General features: G+C 53.9%; 1 protein-coding gene across 2 annotated transcripts in view; it reads right to left on the bottom strand.

The window, feature by feature from the left end:
• The window catches only part of PREX1 (phosphatidylinositol-3,4,5-trisphosphate dependent Rac exchange factor 1), a 127,319-nt gene that overhangs the window by 72,876 nt on the left and 28,827 nt on the right, over positions 1 to 25,616 (bottom strand). For both annotated transcript variants that reach the window (XM_040981353.1, XM_040981352.1), the window contains exon 2: positions 893 to 964. In XM_040981353.1, the coding sequence (XP_040837287.1) occupies positions 893 to 964 (72 nt within the window). The remainder of the gene's footprint in view (positions 1 to 892; positions 965 to 25,616) is intronic.

Here is a 25,616-nt window from a genome sequence, read left to right as displayed (position 1 = left end):
TCCCAACTCAGTTTTCTTGCATGACAAATTGGGTTTAGTGCCCTAAGGCACAGTGGGTTTAGCCATTGCCTGGGATAGCCACACCCCATATCCTATCTGCTCCAGCTTCCTGCTGACACTCCTGGGAGGTAGCACATGGTGCCTGCCTGAACCCCTGAACTCACATGAGAGACCAGGATGAAGCTCCTGGTTTCAACCGGCACCACAGGCAGTCAACCAGTGGATGGCTCTCTCACGCTCTCCCTCTTTCCCTCCCTCCTTCTCTTTTCTCTCTCTCTCTCTGGCTCTGCCTTTGAACTTGGCCTTAGACTTGTCAGTGCACAAGGTTACCACTCAGACACACAGAACACTGCAGGAAGCCTTCCTTGACCAAGTCCTCTGTATGCTATAAATGTAGGGCACCTTGCACATTTGCTCCCCACCTCCATCCCCTTGTCTCCCCTGGGACCAGAACCCCAAGGACTTGGAAGGCAGCTTCCCAGAAGGCAAAGTCCCAGGAGCTAGCCAGGCTAACCAGGAGCACAAGGACCTCAGCCAGGCACACAGGGGCCACTGACCTCTACTTCAACTCCCCAGAGCCACAGCCAAGCCCAAGCTGGACCCAATGATTCATGAGCCCAGGACAGGGGTCGGGGTGGGAGGCACAGAGCTCCCAGCATGCTTGAGAAGGGATTTTCCACTGGCCTGGCACCAGAGCACCCTCTGAGAGGGTGTTGAGCTCGGGAGTGGGGCCTGAGGCTCACCCCAGAGTGCGGAGGCAGCTGGCGGCTGGGAGAGTGCAGAGCCAGCAGCCCCCAAGGTCCTGGGCCACCTGCCTCCATGGCCTGTAAGTGTCCCTCCCCCAGCAGCTAGGCACCCAGCGGCAGGTCCTGCGCCATGCATAAAGTCACACCTTGACATTCTCCTCAGTGAGGCCCTTCTCCACGGAGTCCGCCACATTCTGCCGGATGCGCTGCAGGAATGCCTGGAGGAGAAGAGAGATGAGCAAAGGTGAGCGTTCGCACTTGCCATTCTCCCAAGGACGGCCCCACAATGCAGCCGGCCCGAGTGCAAATGTCAACAGGAACCTGGGGGCTGGCAGGGACCCAGGTCATGGGCAGTGAACAGGAAAAACCTACCTGGATGTAAAGCTTAACAAAGAATACGCCCTCCCCTCCCCACACCCCAGTGTTCACTGACCCTGTGCTGGCACCAACAACACAGAATCCGCATGGATTCCCCAAAGATAGTCACAGGCAGTTTCCAAAGTACTACATTTCGCTGAGCACATTTTGGGGCTTCACTATGGCACCAAGGCACAACCATGCCATGTCTGAGCTGCCAGTTCCACCACACACTGCAGTTAGCTGAGCCAGATGGCTTCGCCTCCAACCCATACACATGTGCACATAAGGCAATTCCTGGGGGTTGGGGAGAGGGCTGGACCAAGCACTGAGGGGCAGTAGGTTGGTGGAGTAAATACACACTCAAAGGGCAGGCATTCAGCCCCGTGGTTGAGGCCCCGTGTTAAGTCTCCTACATGCTGAATCCGAGTACACAGGTTCTAGTCCCTGCCTCCCTCCTAACCCCCGCTGCCTGCTGATGCAGACTCAGGAGGCAGCAGGTGCCAGCTCCTGCCGTCCACATGAGAGCGAGCTAGACAGAGCTCCTAGCTCCCGGCTTCAATCCAGTCCGTGAGGTTGTACCCATCTGGGGAATGAACCAACAGGCTGGAGCTCATTCTCTCTTTCTGCCTCTTAAACAAATGTTGAAAATCATACCTTTTTAAAAAAAAAAAATTTGCACCTTTGGCTTACATTATTTCCAGCCTGTGCTGTTGTTTTCTGGATGAGGGGCAGCTGTGGCCTCTTCTGTGCCACCTCCCATGGGTCCCCTTCTGACCACAACCCATTTGCCACCCTTTAGAATTCTAAAACTCTGGCTCAAAATTCAAACACATAAAATGCCCCAAACACAAAATATGTCCCTTATACACCCCAGTACCCGCCCATCTAACTCCTCCCCACCCTCCAGATGGACAAAATGGCCATTAATTTCTTGGGAATCTTTCCAAGGAAGCGTTTGTAAAAGCACACATAAGGATGTGTGAACATACATGCATATGCATGAGTCAGTGGGCGTGTCAGCAAGAGTATGTGTGTGTATATGTGAAAGTATTATGGGCTGTGCATGTGTGTATGTGTGCATGTCAATGCATTGTGTATCTGAGTGTGAGTGCACATAAATGCATGCATGTATGTGGGAGTGTATGTGTACGGGTAAAAATATGTTTATGTGCATACATCTGAGTATGTTGCGTGCTGATGTGCATATGTGTGTGTACATGTGTATGTGTGTTCTTACTCTTCCCCCCATACATGCCAAAACCCAGTTGTGCTCCCAGAATGCCTCACACCTTGCTCCAGCCTGTCTTTACCTCGCATGAGCACACCTCCACAATTAGCCACCTGCCCAGGATGGCACACTGGGATGCACCATGGTCCTTCTGCCTGCTACTCCTCCGGGAATCAGCACAGAGAAATCATCTCCACCCTCGGTGAGATGTGACCCGTAACGATGATAGTAACAGGGGCAGGCAGCAGCAGCAGAGACCCGGGAGCCAGCGAGTTCACTCCAAGTAGAGAGACAAGGGGCCCAATAACATCAGATGTTCTGGTGTTGGAGGGTATTTGTGGGTCTTTTTTTTAATGAAATCAGAAATTAAGGGGTTGTTTGTTTTGAAAGCAAAGCCTCTCAGTTTATAAATGCTGGTTGAAAGAGCTCTCTGTTACTGGAAAGAACTGGATTTTCCAGGTTGAGCACAGAAGCTGGAAGTCAGGGCAGGGGTCTAGTTGCAAGCACAGGGACGACAATGGCCTGGCCTCCAAGTGGCGTGGGTGGGACAGATCAGGCAGCAGAGCCACTGCTAAAGAAGGTGCTGGGGGAAGAACAAATAGGGACGCAGGAAGAGACCAGAGCCAAAACCTAAGGGAGCCTGAGGTTGGCTACCTACAGCAGCCACTGCCTGGTACACCCACACGTGGGGCCTGATCCCAAGTGGGCCTCACAGTGACCAAGTGGCAGCCCTTAGGAAACAGAACCCCTCATCTTGCCACAGCCACAGGGCCACACAGATGCTGGCAGCCACCAGCCAGCTAACTGTACAGAGTTAGGTATTAGATGCAACACTCCCATATTACAACACGGGGGCATGCAGTATGGGGGAGGGGTCCACAGACGGGGGAGGGGTGACAGTGCATAGATGGGGCATGTGCCAGGGAGAGCATGCAGCCTCCTGACCATTAACCTCAACCACGCCTACCTAGCAGGATCTCTGAGCAGCCGGGAGGTGGAAAGGCAGCCTGAGGCAGTGGTGGGGAGAAGCAGGGGGCAGAGGGGAGGCTGGTGCTCCCAGGCCTCACCCATCACCTGACAGCACTCCACCGCTGCAGCGGGAGCCAAGGCACCCCCAGAATGGAGTCCCTCAGGAGGGGTGTGCTGATAAACAAACACCACATGGCACACCTCAGGGGCGGGGTGCCCAGAGGAAGACGGGCCCACCTCAACAGGGTAACCACAGCCAGGGTCAGGGCCCCAGGTTTATGCCATATCCTACCCTGAGTCTTCTCCCGTGAAAGCCAGCCGCAGCCGCAGCTGCCACCTGAAGCCTGAGAGTGCCTCTGCCTGAACTTGGCCTACCCCAATTCCTGAGCCTCCCTGCAGCCCTGCCACTCCGTTACCCTCCCCACTTTCGCCTGCCTGATCAATAACATCTTGGCCTGCCAGGGGCTCTGGTCAATCACCCCAGCCCCCTCTTCTTGACTCTCCCTTTCCGATCCATCAGCAAGTGCCATGCACTTTCTCCATCTCCAGAGCCGCCTCTATCCAGTCCAAGCAGCCCAAATTAAGGAGGTCCCCCGGTCCCTGGTCCCCCTGCCCTCCCTCATAGCTGGAGGGTCCGTAAAAACTTGAACCAGAGGCAAGCCACCTGTGGCCAAAACCCCCCAAAATTTTAACAAAAATCCCAAATCCTCCTACAACCCACAGATCCCCATGATCTCCTCTTTGCAAAACCTCCTGACCTCACCCCCTGCCACTTGAGCCACATTCCTCCCACCGGCCTCTGCACATGCTGTTTCTCCCAGCAGTTCTGCCCTGGGAGGGGCCCCTCCTCATCCATCAGGCCTTCACACACTTAATACCTTCCCCTCTCGCCACTTTTTTCAATGAGCCCATTCACAGATGAGAAAACTGAGGTTCACCCATCTCTACTAACTCCTAAGGAAGAGGCTAAGATAGGAAGGGAACATGGTTGGGATAAAACCTTAACCCTGAATCCAACAATACAGGTCAGGCTTGGAAATGGACAGGTTTGGGTTTGAATCTTAGACCACCCTCCCGAGGGCTGCCAGAGGAGGGCGGAGTTTGCTTCCCGCCCAACCCAGAATGGACAGTGAAACTCTGGTGGGCCTTCCCAACTGCTGTGTGACCTTGAGACACTGCACTAGACTCTGGGTTCCAGCTTTCTCTTTCCATACATGAGGATTACAGCAGGACTGCATACACCCTTCAGGATACAATCAGATTGAGCAAATGGAAGCTCCCAGAAGGCAGAGGACTTCTCTCCTTCATAGCTGTAGTCCTGGGTCTGGTCCACAGCAGGTGCTTGCAAATCCAAGGACAGGGAGAAAGGGGTCTGGGCCCCCTGAGAACCTGCTGGTCTTGCTTCCACTGGCTATGGGGACAGGCGTCCCTAGAACTCATTTTGACAGGGCCCCTGGAGAGGACACAGACAGGAAGGGGACACTGACAGCCTCCCAGACAGGAGGGGACACACACACACACAGCCTGGCCCTGCGCGGTGGGGCAGGCAGGAAGCGGGGAGAGCTGCTTGGCTGGCCTAGATGGGGCTTCCTGTCCTGGTTTGCTCAAAGGCTCTTGGCCACCGCTATTGTGCTGGGACAATGGGAGGCTCAGGCCACCCACAAGGAACGGCAGGCAAGCCAGTGTGACCGGAGAAGAAGGGGAAGAACCTGGCAGGCTGGGTGGGGCTGGAAGGCCACTGTGAAAACAGGGTGGGTAACGAGAGCTGGGCGGTGAGAGGGCGGTGGGGGCAGGAAGCGTGGGGACCCACAGCACTGTACCCTAAGCAGCTCTGCTGCTGGAACCTACCTCCCTCACATACCTACCATGTTCTGCCCCAACCACTGTCCCACACTTGCCCAAACCCTCCTTTTCTGATGATGATGATGACGAAGAAATGTTTCCAGGATGCAGAAAAGGGGAGATTAAAAAAAAAAAAACGCCACCAGCAGCACAAACTCAGACCTTCCTCATACTGGCAAACCTTGAGCATGAGGCCCAGCCTGCTTGAAACCGTGGGCAGAGAGACATGTCCAGCCTGGGAGCAGTGTAGACAGGGAAGGGTTACACAGCAGGACCAGGGACCCTGAGAGCGGTCTGCACCCAGCCCTCGTGTGACCACACAGGTGACCGTGTGCACCACACTCCACTCCGCTGTGTACACCCCAACTCAGGTCACTTTTCCACTCACATTACAAACCCCAAAGCAACAAAAGGAAGAATCGCTCCCGAGAGGGGCGAGCCAGACAGACACCTCTCTTCCCAGTAAGGCACGCAGCCCCCAGGCCAGGGCGTCTGCATTCCCATGCACCCTGTGCTCATGTGTATCTGTCTGTTATGCCTGCTGTCTACCAACTATCTGCAAATGCCATGCCTCCAGCAACATGCCTGTGCCACTCCACATTGCCCACACATGCCCATGCAGATGCACACATCTGTACCAAAGCAGCACCATGGCCAGTCCCCATCACCAGGCCTGAAGACCCCTCTCCAGTGCCGGGTGGGCCAGAAGTACTGAAGAAGGCAGGCTGCTGGGATGCAGACCCCAGCAAGGAGCCGGCAAGACAGAATAGAAGACTGGGGCACCTGATGGCTGCCCTAGGAAGATTCTGCTCCGGCGGTCCCCGTGGCAACATTCCTTAGCTAACCTGCCTTCCCATCCAGTCTCCCTGCCCCACTTTCTCAGGGACAAGCACCCAGGTAATGGACTCTCCCACTCTGGAATCAGGGTCAGCAGGTGCTTCCTGGTGTTCACACTCAGAAAGATACACACTGGGTGCTCTTTATGGGTGCTTGGAGAAATAAAATCGCAATGCAGGGGCACAGGGTGTTGAGCCACTGCTTGTGGGAAGACCCACGTGACAGACCTAGAAGGAGCTCCAGGTCCTGGCTTTGGCCTGGACCAACCCTGGCTGTGGTGGCCCTTTAGGGGGTAAACCGGGGATGAAGGATCTCTCTCTCTTTCTCGCTCTCTCTCCTCTCTCTCCTTCTGGTGTATACCAAGGCTTCTGTGGTAGAGCAGCAGGAATCCCCCTTAGTGGACCCCTGGGCACAGGTCCTTCCTGGGGACAAACAGTTGGGCCACACATTAGGGTCACTAGGCCTTCTTCAGGGGTCTTCCCAAATTTCAGGCCCCAGGGGGTCCCCTTAGGACAGGCCATGCAAAACCTCCATGGTTTCAGAGCTACCTGGTAATGTTTGTTGGGGGCCAGGGCCCTGCCATCGCCTCTGCCCACTTCCTTGGACCCGGGTCCCCCAGGGCACACTGGGCATGGGGTGCTCAAGATGTCCCTTTTCTTTTATTCTGGCTGTGGTCTGGGGGTGCCCCGCCCTCTCCTCCCCTCCCTTCTCCTCCCTCTACTCCCCTGCCCATCCTGGCCCTCTCAGGTTTCACCATATGTCTGGTGAGGTCACACCAGCCAAGGCAGCATGTCCTTAGGGACAGCAGCCCTGCCCCTACAGATCAGGTGTCATCGCATGGAGTGACTCAGGGCCCCTTTCTTTCCTTTTGATCTCCAGGGAGAGATTCCTCCTCCTAAGGCTATGGCTGCAGGTTCTCAACAGATGGTGGTTCCCTAGGGCACCCCATGGGGCAGCTGCCACCTGCTGGTTACTCCCTCATGAGGGGCAGCGGAGGTGGGCCAGTACCTCGGGCAGCCCAGGCTACCTGAGTTCAAGGACCAGTTCTGTCACTTTCTAGTGTGCTGCACTGGGTCGCAGTGCCCTCCTCTGTAAAACGGGCACAGTAAGAGACTTTGGTCCTAGAGTCATTTTAGGATTGAGGCACTTGGAACAGTGCCTGACACACAGCAGGGCCCACAGCATTAGGGGCAGCAATGGCTGTTAAAAACACAGTGGGTGTGTGGTCCAGTGGTAAAGTCATCATGTGGACATACCAGTAGATGGATGATCATTCTCGGCCTATCTGTCTGATGGAAGATCTCTACAATCTTTCTCTGTCTCTCTTTCTCCGCCTTAAATAAAAACACATTATATATATATATGTGTGTGTGTGTGTGTGTGTGTATATATGTACATATATATATATTGTTTGTTTGTTTGTTTTAATTTGGCAAGCTGGCCATGGGAACTTGCGGAAGTCCTGGCAAGGACTGCACAGAGAGGTGACTGCAAATAACAACCACGTGTCTGTCTGTGTTTCAGAGAAGCCGGAAGAAAGGACTGTGAGGCTTCCACCGAAGAAACAGTCAGGAGGTAGGCGGGTGTGCCCTGAGACAGACACCCCCACAAACATGCACAATTCTTATGTGTCATTGAGAAATTAAAATTGCAAAAGATGAAAATAGAGAACCATTAAGAAAAAGGGCAATATATATATATATATTTTTTTTTTTTTTTAAATAAGTTTTCAGAAGGAATGAGCTAGAGCAGGCACGATGAGGGGTGGAGGAGGGAGCTATCCCTAGGAGACATAGAGGAAATACCTCCCTGAGGCCACACAGAGCAGACATGGACACCAAAGTTAATACACTGGCTTTCCAAGTGTCCCTAAAATCAGCCTTCCAGGCAGAGGCCCTGGGGCACGCTTGGCCCTTCTGAGACAGTCCTCTCTGAAATATCTGTTACAAATGTCCCTGTTCCTACCCTGTGCTGCTTGCTCACAGGACCTGCTCCCGTGGACAGTACATGAGCTCATGTACCAGTCCATTAGATGTCACCCCAAGAGGGCAACGATGTTTGTCTATCTCACTGCTACGTCCCAAAACCTACAACTGAGTCAAACACAGGGAAGACCCCCAACAGAAATGGGTTTTAACTGACCAATCAATCAATCATCTGGAAGAGCCCACTCCACCGCCACTCAACGGCTACATCCACATCCAGGGTGCTCAGGTCCCCCAGCCCCACCCCCAGAGGAAGCTGAAGATAAAACAAAGTTGCTACAACCTGTTCTGAACAGGCTGAGGCAACCGTGATGGGGAGGTGGAGAGGTGTACGGAGAGGAAGTCCACATCGAGCACCCAGCCAGCGGCTGGGGGTGGCCCACGACCATGCCCAGGCCCACCAACCTGCCCCCCCATCCCCTCACACAACAGCACCCCTCCAAGCATGGAGCTGCATCCGGGGTGGCAAGCTGGGCGTGTTTAGTGTGGCCTGCAGGGAGGATGTGGAGAAAATTCAGATGTCTCCTTCCAAGGACCGTTCCAAGCTGCTGCAGCAAGACCAGACACTGGGTTCCCAAAGGACCAAGGAGCTGTATGCTGCTGGGAGCAGTGAGGCAGCTGCCAACTGCCTGCTGTTGGGGGCTTGCGGAGGGGGAGGGTCCCTCTGTTTTTCCATCCAATCCTTCTCCCATCCCCTTGTCTCACCCCTGTGGGCGTTTGCCAGAGATTCCCAATTCTGTCCTAGACTCCAGCTTGCCAAACATGAAGGCTGCCACTCTCCCCAAACCCTCAGCCAGGACAGACATCACTAATGGAGCACAGATCTCCTTCCTGCTGCATCTTTTCCATGCTGTTCACAATTTTCCTTCCTTCAGCATAGTCACCTACACCCATAACATAGTCTGAATTCTTTTCTGTTGGAATCTCAGCTTCTCCTCACTGCTTTAAACATCTCAAGAATTATTATTATTACAAAATTTTCCCCAAGGGCCTGGCATTTTACCCAACAGATTAAGCTGCCACCTACAAAGATGGTATTGGGTCATAGAATATAGGTTCAAGTACCAGCTGCCCCACTTCCTATCCAGCTCTCTGATAACACACCCAGGAAAGTAGCAGAAGATGTACTGAGCCCCTGTCATCCCCCAGGAGACCTGGATGGAATTTCCACCTCTTGGCTTTGACCTGAACCAACCCCAGTCACTGTAGCCATTTGGAGAGTGAACCAGCAGATGGAAGACTCTTTCCCTATCTCTGCTACCCTCTCTCAGGAAATGTTTTACCCTAAAGATTGCACTCATCAGGGTGGGACTAGAGCAGGGACCTCCACCTTAGCACTTTGAGCAGGTAACCGTGCCGTGAGGGCCCCTGGCACCATGTCCTGCAGCCCTGGCTCCCATCTACTAGATGTACCAGGGGCAGCACACCACCCCCGCACTCCCATCCCCTTGCTGTGACAAACACATCTCTAGACACTGCCCAGTGCCTGAGAGAGACCAAGACAGCACTGGATTAGAAGCCCCAGGGGTTATGGCAGAGCTGGCCCTGGCCCAGGCATCCACGGGTTCCAGGCAGTCACTGCTGGACATGAGAGGGACAGACATGGCTCCGGTTGCCATGACAGTGGCACGGCTCTAGGAACACTTTTTTTTGTTTGTTTTAATGGTGAAAGTTGCATTTTATTTGCTGTATGTTACATCACAAGTAGGGCTATTAACTTCATTTCACAAAAAGTACAGTTTTATAGGGCACCTAACTATAACCACTTAGCAGTCATTAAAGCATTTTAATTCAATTTTAAAAGTGTTTAACCTTGAAATCTACATTCTTCAGTTTGGTTTACTGCAGTTAACAAAATTAAGCTCTTTTAAAAATTAAGCTTTTGCATCTGCTGTATTGAAACAGGGAAATTGCTGGTGAATGGCAGAGACTTTGAAATATTGCAAGTCCAATAACCAAACTATGGTTTACTCAGGAAGTTCACTCCTTTTTTTTTTAACTGATCAACATTACTCTGGGTTTATTTTATTTTTTTAATATATTTTTATTTGTATTTTGAATTACGTGGTACAATTTCATATACGCTGGGATTTCCCCCAAAAACTCCCGATTTTCTCCATTTTACTACAACGGTGCAATAAGGAATCATAATTCTATCAGGCTCTTACTTAAGTGTACCCCGACATTGCTGGTACCATGTCAGACAGGCCAGCATCCCATTGTCTACATCACCAACAGTTTAATTGGGAGTCCATCTTTCGTCTGGCAGCTGGGATGCATGTTAAGAACACATTTTAAAACCACTGAATTGGGGTTGGCACAGTGCACATCCGGTTAAGCCACCACTTGCGACACCAGCACCCCTTACAAAGGCCCTCCTTTTGAGTCTCAGCTGCTCCATCTTCCAATCAGGCTCCCTGCTGACACAGTAGGAAAGCAGTGGAATTTGATTCAAGTGCTTGGGTCCCTGCACCCCCTTGTACGGCATCTGGGACTCCTGATTTCAGTCTGACCCAGCTCCACCCTTTCTGCCATGAGGGGAGTGAACCAGTAGATGGAAACATTCTTTTTTCTCTTTCTGCCTTGCAAATAAGGAAACATTTTCCAAAATTAATTTTTTAAAAAATGTATGCTGTGGATGGTACACAGCAAGGTGGCATGTGAATGCTGTACAGATAAGCTATTACACCAATGACAGGCAGAAAAACAAAGGGGAACTGCTGAGCGGTGGACCAGGAAGTGTGGGAGGGAGGCAACGCCACACCTACCCGAGCCCCTCACTTGCACTGGCCTGCCGCTGGGAGGAAAAGCCACAAGTGACAGACTGACAGAACAGGCTGGGAAGGGCCAGCCGGTGGCGGGGAGGGGGAGGCATTTCCCACCAGAATGTTCTGGACAAAGCCAACCAGATCCCTGGGGCCTGGGGCAGCAGGGTGGGGCAGCTGGACAATGAATGAGTGGAATGTGGGCCCCCTCCCTAGGACTGACACTTGACATCCAAAGACAATGACTTTCAAGAGGTTTGGTTTTTTTCCTCCAACTTTTTTTTCTTTCTTTTTTTTTTTTTCATCTTCCCAAACAATTGTTCCTGGGGCTGGTGGGTAAATGGTGCCCCCCTGGGCTGGCAAAGAATTGTTGTTCCCAAACTCAGGAAACAATACACAAAAGTGAGAGAAGGCAAAAATAGACGCACTCAGGGGACAGCCTGGGGAGAGGGGACAGCTAGGAGGTTTCCTTAGGTTCCTTCTTCCCAGAACCGCTGGGGGGTGGGGAACAATGCGGAGGGCTGGGGGGGGGGGGGGGCAGGGCCTGCGGTTCCGATCAGACTGCCGGGCCAGGCAGGAACGCAGACAGTGGCTGCTGCCTGGAGCCTAGAATCCCGGGCAGTGATCATCGCGCACATTTCACGGAAGAGGAGGCAGGACCCCAGAGCTCTGTTCTCCGTTCCCTCTGCTGCAAGGCCAGTCAAGCATAGGTTGGATGGGAACATCCCCAAGGGCCTCCAGCACTGGGCAGGGGTTAGACCCACCTATACCACCCACCCTCCAGCTAGAGCAGCAGCAACCAGCCCAGGACAGGTTGCCAGGGATCACACCAAGGAAAACCTTGCAATGGCTCCTTTCCTGGGGGGACCTGACCTTGAGCCAAGGAGAAGCACAGAGAAACACTCAGCTGAGGTACGGTACAGGGCAGACAGTTCTTCCCAGGCAACTCTGCCCACAACTGTGCTGTCTCACTCCATTCCAGCTGTGTTGGCTGGATCCACCTCAGGACTTCTGCACATGCAATGGCCCTGGCAGTCACACTCCACTGAGCTCTCACTTCCCCAGATAGCGTCTCAAGTGGTACAAGGAGCCCTAGGGACAGAAAATGTTCTGGGCTTTACCTGGTGCTGATGCCCACTGTGTACCAGACTTGTATCTGCAGGCCATTCAGCAAGGTGATTAAGAACGGATGGCTCCCATCCACCTAGGTTTGCCACCTGTGCACATGCGGGTTACTCCCAAGTTGGGTCCTCCCAGCCAGTATATCCCTCCAGTCTCACGCAGATCCAGGGTCCCTGGCCTCTGCAGGGTGTCATCAATGCCAACCCCTCCACCCCTTGCCCTGCATACATCCCTTTCAGCGGGCACGCAGGGGCAGGAGCTCGATGTCTGCTTCTGGACTCTGAAGCAAAAATGGTTGGGGACCTTTTCAGGGCGTATGCTCATGGTCTCCACCCACCAGATGAAAAGCTCAGGGTATGGGTGGGCATGCCCAGGGGCCTTGCTGGGTTAGGCTGGGGCCTGACCGGTACATCAGAGACAAAAACCACTGTGTGCTGCAGCCCTGCTTCAATCCCGGACCATGGTTGCTGGCTGGTGTGATGAAATCCCATGTCTTACCACAGCCTGGCCTCCTACCCCCTCAGGCTCTGGGATGGACCAGGCTTCTGTCACCAGGGCCTTTGCACTGGCTCCTCCTGGGTCTGGAACTTCCTCTTTCCCCCTTACACCCAGCACCTGATGCCACCACAGCTGCCCTTGCTGAGTGTCCTGGTGAGGGAGAAGCTTATGTCTCTTAGACTCATCAGGTACTCAGCCAATGACCTGCAAGTCCAGGAGTCAAGCTCAAAGTGTCTCATGGAACTTGCCTCCTTAGAAGTGTCTGCTCATTACATTCTAGGAGCACAGTCAACAAATCTGGTTTCCAAGCCAGGTGGAAGCTACCACCAGGGTCAGCAAGTCTGATGCACCCTACGGGGCTAACCTAAAAATTATCCATGCAACTCTGCAAACCAACCCACTGACTCGAAGGGTCGAGGGGAAGCTCGGGGATCTGCTGCTTCATAAGTTCCCAGCGAACCCCAAAGAGCTCAAGGGACCAAAAGATCCTGGGATGGGCAGCTGGTCAGGGAAGACTGCACAGAGGAGGCAGCCAGGAAGAATCCTGGGCACGGACCTAGCAGAAACAATGAGAAGCTGATTTGCAAACTTCAGAGTTGAAGGCAGCCCTCAGATTGCCTAATCCATGACCTATGGGGCTACAGCAGGTGTCAACATCACCTGGGGCCCTCAGGAAAAGGCTCATTCCTGGGGGGGGCCCCTCTAGGGGGACGGGGGTGCCTGGACACCTACACTTTAGAACAGGCTTTCCGAGATGGGTACCAAACTTTCTTCTTGTTGTGTCTGAACGAACTGGAGCACGCTCATAAAATCACACAAAGAACCCTGGAGGCTGCATCCACCAACACCCAGTATGACACCTGGCTGGTCCCGTGCAGGTTGTAGGCATGGCCCTTGTCACACAGGCTCTCCACAGTATGGCAAGTCACCCGGCCACTGGCCACAGTGGCTGAAGAAATGGGCATGGGCCTACGTGATTAACCATCCTCACGTGTCCTGTGCAGAAACAGGGCCTCATGGGGGGGGCCAGAGGAATGCTGTCTGCCAGCTGCTTTGCTAAGGACCTTGTAGAAGCTCACCATCCTGAGATATCATCAAACCAAAAAGCTCCAGCCCATGGCAATCACCACCACCATCAGAGCCCCAGAGGCCCAGGAAGCAGCGCCACACGTGCCTAATACTGCCTGGGAATTCCTCACAGTGGGACCCTGCTTCCAACACTTCACCCACATGAGCTCATGAACTCCTCCCACCAACACCGTCATCACCATTATCTTTATCACTTGCACTCAATCTTCCTGCAAAATGACCCACCCGGCCATATCGCTGAGCAACACAGGGCCCCGTGGGAGGTTCACAAGCCCAAAGAGGACCTAGCAGGCTCGTCACCCACACTCCACAATAAAGCTGCTCCTGGCAGTAGGCCAGCCTCTCCCGCATGTGACACTGGGTGACATAGTTCTGTGCCCATGGCTGGTCCCTGCCCGCCAAAATCAAGCCCAGTCGTCTGTCCCCCAGGGCCGAGGGCCAAGGCTCAGCAGAAATGGGATAACCCAAGGCAGGTGTGAGCCTAGGGGCACATCAGCGGGCAGGGTGGAAAGACAAGGCAGCCCCTCCCCCTCCCAGTAAGGCTTGGTTGGGGGCACCCAGAGTCCTGCTCCGAGCCAGGAACAAAGCTCGCTTCCCTCTTCCACTCTGGAACTTCCTGCCACAACAAGCTGAGAAGGAAGTCAGAAGCCCCAGTGAGTGAGGGTGACAGCCACAAGAAATCACGGCGCTTTTACAAGGGAAGAGGAAGAGGCAGCACGGGCTTGGCTGGGGCTGGGCTTGTCAGGGAGGGCCACAAGGCAGTGTTTGGCACAACCATGGCCTCAGGGGGACTCCCTGGGAGACGGGCAAGAAAAGACCCACCTCAAGGGCTACTGAGTGAAGCACTTTCCAGCACAGGGTCCAGCAGCTCAATAAATGCCCCCAACCAACAAGTTCAAGTTTTTGCTACCTCTGGCCAGATGCTGGCCCTGCCTACTGGCCTCCTGCTGTCCTGCATGGACCCTTCTGCTGACCGTCACTCCCTCTCCACTCCCCCTGTGCCAGCAAAGCACTCACCACAGACACGTGAGCGACTTTCTTGGGAAACCAACTCTGTGCATTCACTTCTTCATTCATTCAACAAGTGTTTACTGAGGTGACACTTGACTGGTTCCTAAATGCAGGATTTAGGGGCAGGGGAATGCAAGCCACGTGGCCCCCAGGGGAGGCTTCCAGACAGAGGGATCAGCATGAGCAAAGGGACCAGGGCAGGGGCGAGCCGGATGGCGCCTCGAGAACAGTGCCGAAACCAGAAGCAGAATCAGAAGAGGGGGTGCTCATCAGGAAACCAGGCCGGGGCTGCTGTGGGGTCTGAGGCTTCCCTCTAAGGATGAGGGGCAGGCATGAGGAGTCTGTGCTGGGCAGGCACGGGGTCTGACTCAGGTAGGGCCACATGGCCATGCTGTGCACTTGTTTAACAAGCAGGCCCCTGCAATGGGCCAGGCAGACAGGAGCTAGGCTGGGAGTCCCAGCAACACAAAGTACTGAGAAGCACTTGGATTCTCGGGGTGTACTGAAGGCAGAGTCCCTGGGTTCACTGACAGATGGGGTATAAGGAGGAGAGAGATGTCAAAGCATCCCCCCACACACACTCCTTCTGGCCTGCACCTGGGCAGGATAGAGGTCGCTTTTACTAGGACAGGGTTTCAGGGGCAGGGACCAAAGGGCAAGGCATTGTGGTGGGGGACACAGGTCATCTCACAGCAGACCTCATCCAAGCTGGGCTCAACACTGGGAAATTCAACTGGGCCAGGTGACTCAGCAGGGGCATCTGAAGAGACTGCCTGGAGGAAGCACATGAGCACAGAGGCCAACAGACAGAGCAGGGAAGAAGGTAAAACCTGCTTCCCTCTGCAGGTCCTGTACTCACCTCATCCCTACACCCCCAACCTCCCACCTAGGGGGACAGAGACCCACAACAAAGGCCTCTGGGACTCACAGCTGGAGCAGGGTGGAGGGGGAGACAACGGAGCTGGATGTAAACTGCAGACTGAGGCCATTCCTGCTGTGTGGTCTTGGGCCGGGACTCCATTTCCCCATGCTAACAGGGGGTAACTATGCCAACTTGTTGGGGGGCAGGTAGGTAGCTCTGAAAACACCTGGCGATGCCTGCCCTACCCCCTCCCCTGGGGCACCCTGAGAAGCTGCTTTGTCCAGGAAGCTGAGAGGAGAGGGAGCAGGGAGCAGCGGGGCCCTGTGGGGCTCAAACCGCAGGCTGGGACTCCCAGACAGAGCGTGTATCTCCCAGCCCTGGCCAGACATACAGCAGCCCCGCAGCCCAGCAGGGATTTTCCCTGGGTTCAAAGTGGGAAGTCCTGGATGGGCAATGGCCCCTGGCCGAGTGTTTTCCTGCAGTTGGGCAGAGGCAGCAGGAGGCCATGACCCTGCGACAGAGAACTGGGACCTTGGTCACAGGCGGTCCCAGGCGGCAGCAGCCCCTCAAGCCCCACGCCATGGCCATACTCCCCAGAACCTGGAGCTCTCTGCTCCAGGGGGCTCTGCTGGAGCGACAAGCTCCTTTGCTCACTCACTTGGCACCCACTTAGTGCCACATTGCTCACCCAGAGTAAACATGCCCTATGAGGCAGCACCTGGCAGGAGCTGGCTGGAGGTGCCCAGGAGAGATCTCTGTGGTCAGGGGGCTGTGCAGCTGAGATCAGGAAGAAGTGGGCCAGCGGGGATTGAGATCATGCAAGGCACCGGGGCAGGACCTGTAGGCATGTCCAGGGGCACCATGGCCAGAGCAGGACAGACAGGCAAGTGGAAGGTCTGGAGAGGGTCACCCAGGGAGTAGAACAGGGGTGTCAGGGACACCGTGTCTTGGATCACTGATGGCCCCTTCCCCCTGGGCAGTGCAGCCAGGACCCCCTTACTCCTCGCCTTCTCTGCAGCCTTTCTCGGTCCCAACTACAAAGCAGAGATTCTTGTCCAACCCAGCCTCCTTCTAGAGCTCCAAAGAGTGGAGAGGCAGCCATGGAAGCAGGAGGCCAGGCCAAGCCAGACTACCACCTCGGGTTGCTCAGACCAAGCCATTCCACTGTCACACAACAACCTGACCCGAGGAACCCAAGCCCCTCAGGCTGCAAGCCCAGGGGTCTGGGGAGGCGATGTCTGGCAATCAGATGCCTGCCTGGCAACCTTGGTGTGAGGAGCAGCAGCAGGACTCCCTGGGAATCACAGCTACTGGGCTGGCCCAGAGAACAGCAGGACTCAGTTCCCAGGAGCCCTAGGGGACTTCACTTCCTCCCTGCAGCTGCTCAGTACCACACCCCAAGGGGGCCACTTGACTCTCCTGCTCATCATCTCTGGAAGGGATGCAGCCCACCATACATACAGATTGGGAGGAAGAAGGGGAGCTATATGACAGGTTGGCGGGAACCTCTAAACCAGGGACAGGGCAATAGACGTTAGGCCATGCAGGGAGTTCACCTGATACACCAACAACTCCTGATGTCAGTGCAACTACTGCTGACCCTACGTTACAGGTGGGAAAACTGAGGCACATACTAAGAGTGAGGGGTAGAGCCTGGGAGCCAGGGCTGTACAGGCCAACACCCTGCCCCAGGGGCTTCTCCCGCCACATGATCCAGCCAAGGGCCAGGCACTGTCAGAAGCAGTGTCTCAATCCTCCAACCCCAGAAGCTAGCCACTGGGAACAGCCCATTTCACCAAGAAGCAAACTGAGGCACAAGGAAGTGATGGAGCTGCCCTTTAAAAAGGCACACTAGAGGGATCGGCGCCACTGCGTGTTGGGTGAAGCCACTGCTCTGGCGCCGGCATCCCAGATGAAGGTTAGTGTATGTCCCTGGCTGCACCACTTCCCATCCTGCTCCCTGCTAAGACGCCAGAGAAAAGCAGCTGACAATGACCCAAGTGCTTGGGTCCCTGTCATCCACGAGGGAGACCCAGAGGTTCCTGTAACCATCTGGTAAGACTGCAGCTTAAATGCTGCCTCCTTGACACCCCAATCAGCACACGGGCCAACCAGGGAAAGGCCTCTGACCCCCCAATTCTGTCTAGAGTGGGAAGGCCCCTGGTGCACATCCTGCCTTGTGGGTGTGCTGGCATTGCTGGCGCCTCCACCAGGAGCTGACCACCAGGAGGGACACTGCAACCCACTCCTGCCTCCTAGACAGGTCCTACAGGGGGAAGCAATGGCTCCTTAGGGTTGCATCACAAATATCTGAGGATAAATTTTGAGCCAGGGAGGGGAGCGTCTGAGGAACCACCTGCCCTTAGGAAGAGGAACAATCCCCGGCACCAGAAACACACACACTGGACCATGGTCTCAGCACAGCCACACTGCACAGCCTAAAGTCTACTCAAGTAGACTAAAGTCTACACACTGTAAAGTCTAATCTCTCTGACAGTCAGCTTTCACATCTGTGAAATGGGTTCGATGGCAGTAGTACCCTGCAGTGATGAAGAACCACAGAGAAATCACACCTCCGAGGCTGAGAGTGATGCCCAAAATTTAACTCTGGCTGGAGCTGTGGCTGTTCTCAGTATGTCGCATCCCACAGCCAGAGGTGCCTGAGAAATCTGCACCAAGACTGGCAAAGACCAACACACCAGAAGCGACGCAGGGGAGAGCAATGAGTGAAGCTGGCCAGGTACAGTATGAGAGTGCAGAGTGGGGACTGGCGAAGCGGAGAGCAGACGTTCACCTCAATCAGTAGCTGCCATTATGCTGCAGTTCAGGGTTGCCAGCTCTCTGCCTATAGGGGCTGGAAAGCCACAATCTTTTTACACCAATTTTCCAGCCTTTTAAAATCTTGTGCTAGTTAATTCTATTGTATTCGTGCAAAGCCAAAGGTTCTGTGAGAGCAAAAAATACATGGAAGCAAAAGCAATGCCGGAGGATCCGCACTACCCACTCTCACTTTATGTCAAGGGGAGAGTTACAGAGGGAGAGAGGAGGCGGCCAAAGAGAGGTCCTCCATGCTCTGCTTCACTTTCCAAATGGCCTAAATGACCCAAACAGGTGGGACCAGGTCAACCCAAAGCCAGCAGGCAGCAGCTTCCTCCGGGTCTCCCACATGGATACAGGGGCCCAAGTACTTTCTCAGATGCATTCACTGGAAAGGAAATGGAGAAGCCAGAACTCATACAGAAGCCAGTGCTGCCGGTAACAGCTCAATCCACTATGCCACTGCTCATTTTTAAACAATCAACGTAAAGTCACAGAAATTACAGTTACCTGATCCTGATAAACGAGCAGACAGACACACAGACAGGCTGGAAAGACACCCACACCAACAGGACTCCACAGCTGCTAACAAAGGCAGGAAAAAAGTCCTCAGCGAGGAGAGACTTCCAAGAACCAGTGCAAATGAATAACCTGAAACCCGAACCACACACTTTCTACAGAACGTATCCCCAAGTGGATCACACATCTAACAGCAGCACACGAGACTAAAGGCTTTTAGAGGCAAACTTAAAACACTGAGGTTAAGCAAAGAATTCTTAGCTGTGACTTTAAAAGGCAAGATCCATACGGGATAAATTGGAAAAATATTAAAACTTTTGCTATACAGAAGATGTTGCTAAGAGAATAAAAAGACACAGGCTAGATACTATATTCAAAGAACTTATAGCCGCAATGTAACACAAAATTTAATAATGAGAACAAACATGTTAAATGTGGGTTAAGGGCCTGGCACGGTAGCCTAGCAGCTAAAGTCCTCGCCTTACATGTGCTGGGATCCCATATGGGCACCAGTTCTAATCCCGGTGAACCCGCTTGACTTACAGCTCCCTGCTTGTGACCTGGGAAGCAGTCTAGGACAGCCCAAAGCTTTGGGACCCTGCACTTGTGTGGGAGACCTGGAAGAGGCTCTGGTATCCTGGCATTGGATTGGCTCAGCTCTGGCCGTTGTGGTCACTTGGAAAGTGAATCAACAGACGGAAGATCTTCTTCTCTGTCTTTCCGCCTCTCTGTGTATCTGACTTTCCAATAAAAATAAATAAATAAACCTATTTTTTTAAAAGTGGGTTAAAAAAAAAAAAACAGCCTGGCACAATAGTCTAGCAGCTAACGTCTCATCTTACATGTGCCAGGAACCCATATGGGCTCCCCAGGTTTGTGTCCCAGCTGCTCTACTTCCCATACAGCACCCTGCTTGTGGTCTGAGAAAGCAGTTGAGCACAACCTAAACTCTTGGGACCCTGCACTCATGTGGGAGACCCAGAACAAGTTCCTGGCTCCTGGCTTCAGACTGGCTCAGCTCCAGCCACTGTGGATGCTTGGGGAGTGAATCAATGGACGGAATAAAATAAAATCTTTTAAACAAAAACCAAGCACATGGGGTGAGCACCGTGAGATGGCACCACTTGTGATGCCAACATCCCAAACTGGAGTGCCAGCTCAGCTCCTGGGTGCTCCGCTTCTGCCCCATCCTGCTGCTAATGAACGTCCCGGGAGGCAGCAGACGACGGTCCAAATGCTGCAGTTCCCGCCACTCACACAGTGGACCCCAAGAGCTCCCGGCTTCAACCTGGCCGGGCCCCAGCTGGGAGGGTGGGACATTTGAAAAGTGAACCAACAGATGGAAGATCTCTGTAGAGGGAACATTCTCTCTCTAGTTCTGCCATTACCAAATTAAATAAATAAATAAGCATACACCTTATGAAAGAGGACATAGAAATGGTAAGTGTGCACATGCAACATGTTCAACACCATTAGCCCTTAGGAACGTGGAGATGAAAATCAGAGAGATACCAATTCCATTAGAATGGCTGAGGACAAAAGCGACAAGCCCGAGGGCTGATGAGGTGGAACGCCAGGCGCCCTCCTGCACTGTGGGTGGGACAGTGGAGTAGCCAGCTCCTACGAGAACCACGGCCCGACTTGCCACAAACACACTCACCACACCCGTGGGCCCTTTGCCTTAGAGAAATGAGAAGCCACATGTACTCGGCTGGTGATCCTGTACAGTAGCTCTGTTAGAACCACCCAGAACTGGAGACCATCGCTGCATCCTTGGACCGAAGGAGTACTTCCCAGCCACGGAAAGGGGGAAGCTGCTGACACACACTACAACACAAACTCTCAAAGGCATTGGGCTGCAAGGAAGACACTGGGCTCAGACGCCTGCAAACCCTGCATTTATGTATGGTGTATGCGCTCTAGCGAGGTGGGACTGTAAGGATGGCAGATAGATTAAGGGAAGGTGTGACCACAGGAGGCAGCATGAGAGAGCCTGGGGGTGGGGAGGGGGAGAGAATGAAACGGCTCCACATCCAGACTGCAATGCAAGCCTTCGAAGCTGACCTGCACACCACAGCTCCTAACACTCTAACCCTGCAAACCACTCACATAGCAAAGTCATTCTCACTCTTTGCAAACTGTAAAACTTAACCTGGATCTTTTGAAGCTCTCACTCTGGCTAACAATAAGGACCCTGGGTTGATCAACAGATATGGATAGAAAGATCAAGAAACCCAGCCGTGTGGGCGTGTCTGGGTGACATCTACTCCCGGGACGTTAGGTAGCCATGAGCACGTCTGGCATCCAGATCTTGGTTTCTAAATACCATCCTCAGGGAACAAGAACTGGGGCGGGAGGCAAAGCTGGTTGTTTGCAGGGTTAGGGAAGGGGAAATAGGAGACAAACTCAGACCATTCTGTGGTACCAGCAAGTAAAGAAACGCTGGGGGAGAGGGGAGGGAGGATTGGCTGGCATTGTGGTATAACAGGTAAAGCTGCTCCCTGTGACACCAACATCCCAAGTGGGTACCAGTTCAAGGTCCAACTGTTCCACTTATCCAGCTCCCTGCTAATGGCCTACGAAAGCAGTAGAGGATGGTCTGAGTCCTTGGGCCCCCTGCACCCACATGGGAGACCTGGACGAAGCTCCTGGCTCCTCTTGCGGTCTGGCCCAGCCCTGCCGAGTGCAGCCATCTAGGGAGTGAACCAATAGATGGAAGATACTCTTAAAATAAATCTTTGGGAAAAAAAAAAAAAAGTTAGTTGAAGGAGAGACAGAGGGAGGGTAGGAGGAAAGAAGGAAATTGAAAGAGTTGAGGGCACAAGGATTGACCAGGAAGGACTGGTGGTGACCAACGCTGAGTCAACGGGGCTGGGGGTGGGAGAGAATTGATCATGCCAATCCCCTGACAAGCCTATAATAAGGAGAGGAAAGGAAGCAGCCCGTGCCTAGGGCGTGGACAGAGGCACGCTGTGTGGGCACACAGAAAGCCCTGTAGCTGGCTAACTAAGAACGAGGGCCAGTGGTGGGAACTGGGCATTCAGAAGGGCACAATGGAGTGGTTACCAGGGGGACAGAGAGAGAAGAGCAAGCAGGACCTGCAGGCATGGAGCCTGAGCAAGTGTGGGACCCAAGCTGCCCCAAGCCGACCAGGGAAAGCCAGGGAGGAGCAGTGGCTTTCGGGGGGCAGAAGAGAAACTGGGCTGGGCCCCTGACTTCTCTGAGATGTGGTCAGGTAGCTGAGCAGTAATAGCTAGGCATGATGGAGGGATACAGGGAAGATAAGAGGGTGCTGGGCCAGGCACCCCCAAAGCCAGAGGCCAAGACATGGCAAGAGAAAATCAGGGCCCTATGTGCTGGTACCACAGCTGGCACCTGCTCCTATCAGGGGTGACACTGGTGTCCCTGCTTCTCTGAAACTTCCTCTTACACAGACACTTCCCCTCACATCCCTGCAGTGACCACACCTCCACAACCATTGTCCAAAATGCTACTGTCATCAGAACCTCAACACGCACATGCTGCACACTTCTGGAGTCCCACCACCACCACTTACACAGTCCCCCATTTAAGACCCTCCCATACCACCCATCTCACTCATAAAGACACAATCCTTAAAAAAAAAAAATTTTGAAAGGCAGAGTTACACAAAGAGAGAGAATCTTCCACCAGCTGGCTCACTCCCCAAATGGCTGCAATGGCCAGGCCAGGACCTCCATCCATGTCTCCCTTGTGGGTGAAGGGGCCCAAGCACTTGAGCTATCTTCTGCTGCATTCCCAGATGCATTAGCAGGGAGCTGGATTGGAAGTGGAGCCACCAGGATATAAACTAGAACTCCTACGGAATGCTCACATCACAGGCTATGCCTCAACCCACTATGCCACAGCAGGGACCCTTCCATGAAAGCTCTAGAGGCCCCTCATGGTAACAGAGCAAGGAGGAGCCACACTGTGGGCATGGGATTAGTTAGCTGGGACATAGGCTAACTGCCCAAATATTCCATCACAAATGGTTCCTGCCCCTGCCCATGTAGGGTGAGGCTTGCCTTCGAAGTAGCCCTCTCGGACACAATCATAGGACCTGGACAAGCCCAGTGTTCTTCTGAATCAATGTCACAGGACACATGAGGGTGACCAGCTGCTGGAGGAAGCTGGTTTCACAGAAGCAGCTTTCTTGCATTGCATCACCAAGTCCCTCATGGAGACACCAGCACCCACTTTGCTCTGGGTGGAGCTGGCACCTTCGACATCACTGTGGCAACTTTTTACACAGCAGGTCCTGGCTGGACCCAAGCAGTCCAGGATGCATCCGCAGAGCTATATGCTAACGACCAAAGCACAACAGCAAAGCACCTTGCAAACGCTCATGTGAGGATGTGGCGGAAGTGGCAGGACACAGAGGGGTTTTCAGTCGAGTCCTCAGACCTCAGCAACAGATATGGAGCCAGGTGTGATGGAGGCTTCCGGAAGTGCATGTTAAGGCATCACCAATCAAGTCAATTTCCTCCATCAGGCTCCGTACTTTGGCCAGAGATTCCGCAGGGTGGGCGGCGGCCACCTGGTGTGCATAGCAGATCTTTCAGGTTTGCCAGGAAGCGTCCACACTCCTCCTGTGTGAGACCATCGGCCTTGGATCCCCCTTTGTAGACTTGCAGGGCCCTACTGCCCTCTAAACAGGGTGAAACAAGCCACATTCGGGGCTTCAGGAAGCAGCCTCAGCCAGTCCCACCCTACAGCCCAGTGTCGCCCTGGAAGAGCCCATTCTCCCAGCAGGGACGCTGCAGGGCTTCCTGGGACCTCAGTGGACAGACACTGACCTGTGCTACAGGGACTGGGAGTCCACCAAAGGAAAGAGCTCCTGGGACAGGTGGGCAAGAGATCCCAGGGGAGGAGGTGGCCAGCGTCCTCTTCTGATCTTACCTGGCCCCACAGCTGCCCCTTTTCCAGTCCGCTGGGCAGGTGCAGGCAGCCATCAGCTCCCCACCTAAGGCCCCAGTCTTGATGCTGAACGTGTGCTCAGAACAAGGGCATGCCATTACACATCAACTACATCTCCATAAAAATCGAGACTTTTTTTTTCTTCTGAAAAGTGTCATCTGCTTGTCGGCCTATTCTCTGCCTGGAGTCTCCTTTCTCCTATGACAGCCCATCAGGGAGCTAGAGTGGGGTGGGGGGTGAGGGTTTGTAGCAGAGGTGTCAGCAGGCTAACTCCCACCCCACACCTAAGACAGGAGACCAGGCCAGAGACAGTCCAACAGAGACTCATTCATACAAAAAAAAAAAAATAGCACAGGATACGAGGGAACCCTGGTACCCCCATCGTTGTCCACTGTGCCCAGGAGAGTGGCTTGGAGGCTCCCCTTGAGGGTGGCCAGGTTTGGGTGCAGCCACTGTACCCACCCAGCATCCCCTCAAATCCTCCCCTGGGACCCAACAGCCAGCTAGTCTTACACTCAGGTGTCCTTGCTGCTGCTCACACTCTGGGACACCTCCTGTCACCTAGTAGAAGTGACATCATCCCCACGCAACCATAACTAGTCATCCCATCTGTCAGCCCTCTGGGTCTCACTTCCAAATTGTGCTGCACCCAGCAGTGGTCCCCCTCCTTCCTCACATGGAGCCAGTGCCCCTCACCCAGAGCATCAGCAGGAAAAGAAGCCGCGTGCACTCTGCTCCCCAAATTCATGCCCCAAGTACCGTGAGCTGCCGTCACCCTCCAGGGGCAAGAGGAAGAACAGGGTTTCCTCCTAGGACAAAGACACAGAGCAGGAGGCACTGGGGAAGAGGTGCGGTGTCCCATCCAGGGCTCAGAGAAGCGCTGAGGGGGAGGACACGGGCTATTGGATCTGCAGGGGAGAGAGCAGGGTGGGGCCAGAAGGAGGAAGGGGTCTCCGTAGGCCCCTGAATTCAGGGCAGAATCTAGGCGCTGCTCTGGAGCAAGCAGAATGAGTGGCTGGGGACAGACCAGTGAGGACTGTCCAGCTCCAAACACACCTGCTCTGCGGGAAGCAGAGCAAACTCCTGGATCCATTCCATAGAGAATCCATTCCCAGAGGGGACATAGGAAGGCAGCTGGGAAAAGAAGAAAAGGAAGGCGGGAAGACCAGTGAGAGGAAGAGGAGTAGAAGGACAAGAGACCACTAGGACACAGCATCTCTAACTGATGACCCCTGACCCTTCAGCCCCTCCCCACAACACATTCCAAAGGCCTCTCTGAGCACAAGCTCTTCAGGCCCCTCTCCTGGCTTCCAGGAAGCCAGGGGGTGGCCACTGCCCCTCCTCCCAGCACCATGGTGACAGTGATAGGGCTCCCGCCCCGCATCCCAGCTTCCCACTCCACAGTCCCCATTCCTCCCACCCCACCGCCCTGTCCCCAACCCCAGAACATGGCTGGGGGAATTCTTTCTTTTCACCTTGGCAACAGTGCCTGACACTGCTGCTGCCGCCAGCTTCCCAAACCCCGAGGGACCACATATCATTTGGTGACTGTGTCACTCCAGAGATAACGTCTAAGTGTGGGTCTTAATATCCATTACCTTGTCTTCAGAGATCTCAGAAAAGGGGGGCTGATTCTAAAACAGCACATGCAACTGAGGAGGGCTCAGCGATGCCCCCCTCCAGCCAGCCAATGCCCACCGGAGCGCAGGAGCTCCTGGCTCGGGGCCTGGCTTTGCCCCCAGTACATCAGGAGTTTCCAGTGGGAAAAAGCATCCTCTTGCAAGAAAGCAACAAAATTTCATAAGCAGACCTGGGAGATAGCAGAAGTTTTAGGGAAACTCCTTAAGACATCTGGTTTTCTTTTTACTCAAAAAAAAAAAAAAAAGCTTTTTAGGTATAGGAATCCATAACAGTACATTTTCAAAGTCTGAACTGAGAAATGATCACCACGCTCTTCCTCTCCACCCAAGCATGACAGTTTTCAAGTGGCTACCAGATGCTGGGGTCAGGAAATACGGCTGCAGTTCA

This window comes from Ochotona curzoniae, unplaced genomic scaffold (genome assembly GCF_017591425.1).
Source record: "Ochotona curzoniae isolate NIBS_2020 unplaced genomic scaffold, NIBS_Ocur_1.0 contig_3520, whole genome shotgun sequence".
Taxonomy (NCBI): domain Eukaryota; kingdom Metazoa; phylum Chordata; class Mammalia; order Lagomorpha; family Ochotonidae; genus Ochotona; species Ochotona curzoniae.
Note: the sequence above shows the minus strand (reverse complement) of the source record. Positions and strands in the feature narration are given on the sequence as shown.